The following is a 1,923-nucleotide window of genomic DNA, read 5'->3' as shown; positions in this document are numbered from 1 at the left end:
TTTTTTTTTTTTTTTTTTTTTTTTTTTTTTTTTTTTTTTTTTTTTTTTTTTTTTTTTTTTTTTTTTTTTTTGGATGAGATACAAAGGGTTTCATTCAAAAGGCCAAAGCCAAAAAAGACAACCTTGGGGTAAAAGTGATAAGGCAGAAAAGACGTAGTTTATCTGTATAGCAAGTTTCTCCTTTTTTTAACTTCTGACCCAAATTCTTATAACTTACAAGATATTGCAAAGAATGAAAATAAATCATTCTACCTAAAATAAATCTGTTTTGTAGGTCCTGCCCTTGTTTTTGAAGGGGAAGAAGCGATGATTGCAGCTATAACAGAGGACCCTTCGAGTTTTAAGGTACTGATGACTTTATCCCTATATCTTAGGCTAATAATCTAATCTGATATCTGCATGCAATTCTTAGTTACAGGTTGCAAATTCCACATACTACATAAGTTCATTTTCAAATAATTACATACTAGTACTAATGATAGGTTATATAAATCTATGGTTTTTATACCCATTTGATTACACCATCCAAATATAAATAGTACAATTTTAGGCTCCTTGGTTTCAGGTTTTTATCCCTGAAACCAAGGAGCCTAAAGTTGAACAAGTAATCCATGCACATTTAGATACATTAGACACATATACATATACGTACATACGTACTCGTGTTTTTTTTGGTATGTTGTAATTGAAATCAAATTGTTTAATTACATAGGGACGAACAGTGATCATTAGGGGCGAAGGCCCTAAAGGGGGACCGGGTATGCCGGAAATGTTAACACCAACTAGTGCCATAATGGGTGCAGGTCTGGGGAAGGTATGGTGTTTGAACTCTAAACTCATGTTAGATTTTTGTTTAATTTGTAAAGCATTGCTGTCAAAGTCACGTGTTGGTTACGAAGATGATGACATCCTCTTTGAAGTCAAATTCATCTTTACACTGCCATTGACATCTACAGGAAGTGGCATTGCTTACCGATGGTAGGTTCTCTGGAGGTTCACATGGCTTCGTTGTCGGTCACATATGCCCCGAAGCAGTGGTGCGTTTTGTTTCTCTCTTTTGTTAAATTCTTGAACTTCATTGAAACAGTAGAAGCTTAGTGAGAGTTCAGGGGAAGAAAAGTTTTCGGTTCTATATCCGTTATACGACTGCATTCTTGCAAATATTTTGCGAGAATATATTACTTTTCTGAAATACAAATCTTTTTTGTCGGTAGTATTTTATTTGTTGCAATAAATCATTATGGCGATCGTCGTGTTCGCACACGAAAGAGAGAACCAGAGTGTAGCGAAAACTTTTGGAGTGAAGAATCTAATATTGAAGTTTAGGTTTAGACTAAGAATGCGATCTCTCTTCTTCCTCCTGTCCTTATGCCTTCTCTCTGATCAAATAATGTTTAAGTGCTTCTTCTGTATCCATTTTCCAGGAAGGTGGTCCTATCGGGTTGGTTCAAAATGGCGATATCATCAATGTCGATGTCCAGAACCGGAGAATCGACGTTCAATTATCCGATCAAGAGATGGAAGAACGAAGAAAGAACTGGATTCGACCTGCATACAAGGCTACCAGAGGCGTTCTCCACAAGGTTCGTGTCTTACCATCTCTACGATTCTCGTCTAAAACTGTTTCTCCTTATTTTTAAAAAAAGAAAACAAAACTTCAATCAAAATTGTTCTTCGTTTTCAGTACATCAAGAACGTGCAAGCAGCATCGAGAGGGTGTGTGACAGACGAGTAAGACGACGAACCTTATGGCTGCGGTTAGAGATCTTTCTCTAGTTCACATTTAAGAGTTATACCCCAAATCCAGTCCCTGAGACCACATCCATTTTTCTTCTCTCATTGTTCTCTTTAGTCCAGTTTTTTTTTTTTTTTTTTTTTTTTTTTTTTTTTTTTTTTTTTTTTTTTTTTTTTTTTTTTTTTTTT

General features: G+C 35.2%; 1 protein-coding gene across 1 annotated transcript in view; it reads left to right on the top strand.

The window, feature by feature from the left end:
- Positions 1–1,923, top strand: part of LOC111791403 (dihydroxy-acid dehydratase, chloroplastic-like) — a 6,904-nt gene that overhangs the window by 3,949 nt on the left and 1,032 nt on the right. The window contains exons 10-14 of the mRNA XM_023672727.1: positions 275–345; positions 713–814; positions 957–1,037; positions 1,425–1,583; positions 1,685–1,757. Coding sequence (XP_023528495.1) covers positions 275–345; positions 713–814; positions 957–1,037; positions 1,425–1,583; positions 1,685–1,735 — 464 coding nt within the window. The 3' untranslated portion in view covers positions 1,736–1,757. The remainder of the gene's footprint in view (positions 1–274; positions 346–712; positions 815–956; positions 1,038–1,424; positions 1,584–1,684; positions 1,758–1,923) is intronic.

The sequence above is a fragment of the Cucurbita pepo genome, chromosome LG03 (assembly GCF_002806865.2).
Source record: "Cucurbita pepo subsp. pepo cultivar mu-cu-16 chromosome LG03, ASM280686v2, whole genome shotgun sequence".
In the NCBI taxonomy this organism is placed as follows: Eukaryota; Viridiplantae; Streptophyta; class Magnoliopsida; order Cucurbitales; family Cucurbitaceae; genus Cucurbita; species Cucurbita pepo.
Note: the sequence above shows the minus strand (reverse complement) of the source record. Positions and strands in the feature narration are given on the sequence as shown.